Source organism: Austrofundulus limnaeus, unplaced genomic scaffold (assembly GCF_001266775.1).
Source record: "Austrofundulus limnaeus strain Quisiro unplaced genomic scaffold, Austrofundulus_limnaeus-1.0 Scaffold448, whole genome shotgun sequence".
In the NCBI taxonomy this organism is placed as follows: domain Eukaryota; kingdom Metazoa; phylum Chordata; class Actinopteri; order Cyprinodontiformes; family Rivulidae; genus Austrofundulus; species Austrofundulus limnaeus.
In genome coordinates this window covers 86,980-88,232 of record NW_013952850.1, presented here as the reverse complement: position 1 = coordinate 88,232, position 1,253 = coordinate 86,980, and the positions used below count along the sequence as shown (strand labels likewise).

Sequence of the window (1,253 nt, the reverse complement as noted above, 5' to 3'; positions counted from 1 at the left end):
CTGCCATATGGCAGTTCCCTGGGATTTAAAGGTTTAACTGCCAAATGCCAGAGGTCTGGTAGTTCTAGTTTGTGAAATATTTATTCTGGATATAGTATATGAATGTCAAAATAATAGGTATGTCATTAARTAACATTTATGATGGTTATACCTCTCAGTTCCTCTTCTTTTGCTTTTGTTTTTTTTTTCGCCTGCAATGGCAACGCTACAGCTCTATTATTGTAATGCATCATATCTGTGCACAACAAATTTTTAAAGAGAGCTTGTGCCAACAGGTGTGACCACATATTTCCAAGAGTTGACTTACTTGACCACCATAATTAAAGCTATACAGTTGCACCATTGATGCCACCATGCAGCTCACCTGCATGGTGGCAGTCAAAATCACCTATTCAACATGTCACACTTTGTGTCACATGTCACATTATTTGCCTTTTAAGATTTTTTTCCTTCAATCAAAACACTGACGTCTGCCTTTCTTTTACAGGGTGCTGAAGGTGTTCCTCTCACGCACAGCCCAGCGGATGCCCTACATGTCCAGCCTCCACCTGATGAGGATTCTGGGGGTGATGCTGATGACAGTCAGCTGGTTCCTGTGTGCGTGGACGGTGGGCGTCCTTCAGAACCGCGACAGAAACATTCCAGTCTTTGTCACGGCCACAACATCAGACGGACAAAGCTTCAACCTGTGCTACCTGGACCGCTGGGACTACATGATGGCTGTGGGTGAGCGACATCAACACCAGCTGATGAGAAGTTACCATCACATAACAGCCACCAAATCAAACAGGCATACAAGAAACCGGTGAAGAGATGGAACAAAACACAGCTGTTGAGACAGTTTTTTCCTTTTCCATTTCTACACAAAAATTAGACACTGAAAACATATGGAGCTAAATTAGTGACAGCTTACATGGACATTGAAAAAAGATTTGGTACTGAAAAATAAAACATTGAAAACAAAAATAGACATTGAAACTTAAAGGGGCAATATCATGTAAAATCAACTTTTTTGAGTTTTATATCATGTTATAATGTTATATATACTCTCATAAAAAACATGCCCAAAGCCTTGCTCTGACTCATTCATCATGTTTGAGAAATCCTGCAGTGTTTTTATGAAGCCATGCTGAGGAGCAAAACAACAGGTGGGGACAAGAAACGCCCCTGGGATGTGTCTTTAAGCCGAACTTCCTCATGGCGGAGAGCGCTCCTCCCCCCATCCCCACACACCCCGCCCATGACTCCTGCAG

The 1,253-nt window shown here is 42.3% G+C and overlaps 1 protein-coding gene across 1 annotated transcript in view; it reads left to right on the top strand.

Moving 5' to 3' along the window:
• Positions 1-1,253, top strand: part of LOC106529490 (probable G-protein coupled receptor 158) — a gene marked incomplete at its 3' end in the record, with an annotated part of 70,554 nt that overhangs the window by 51,373 nt on the left and 17,928 nt on the right. The window contains 1 exon segment of the mRNA XM_014024941.1: positions 488-726. Coding sequence (XP_013880395.1) covers positions 488-726 — 239 coding nt within the window.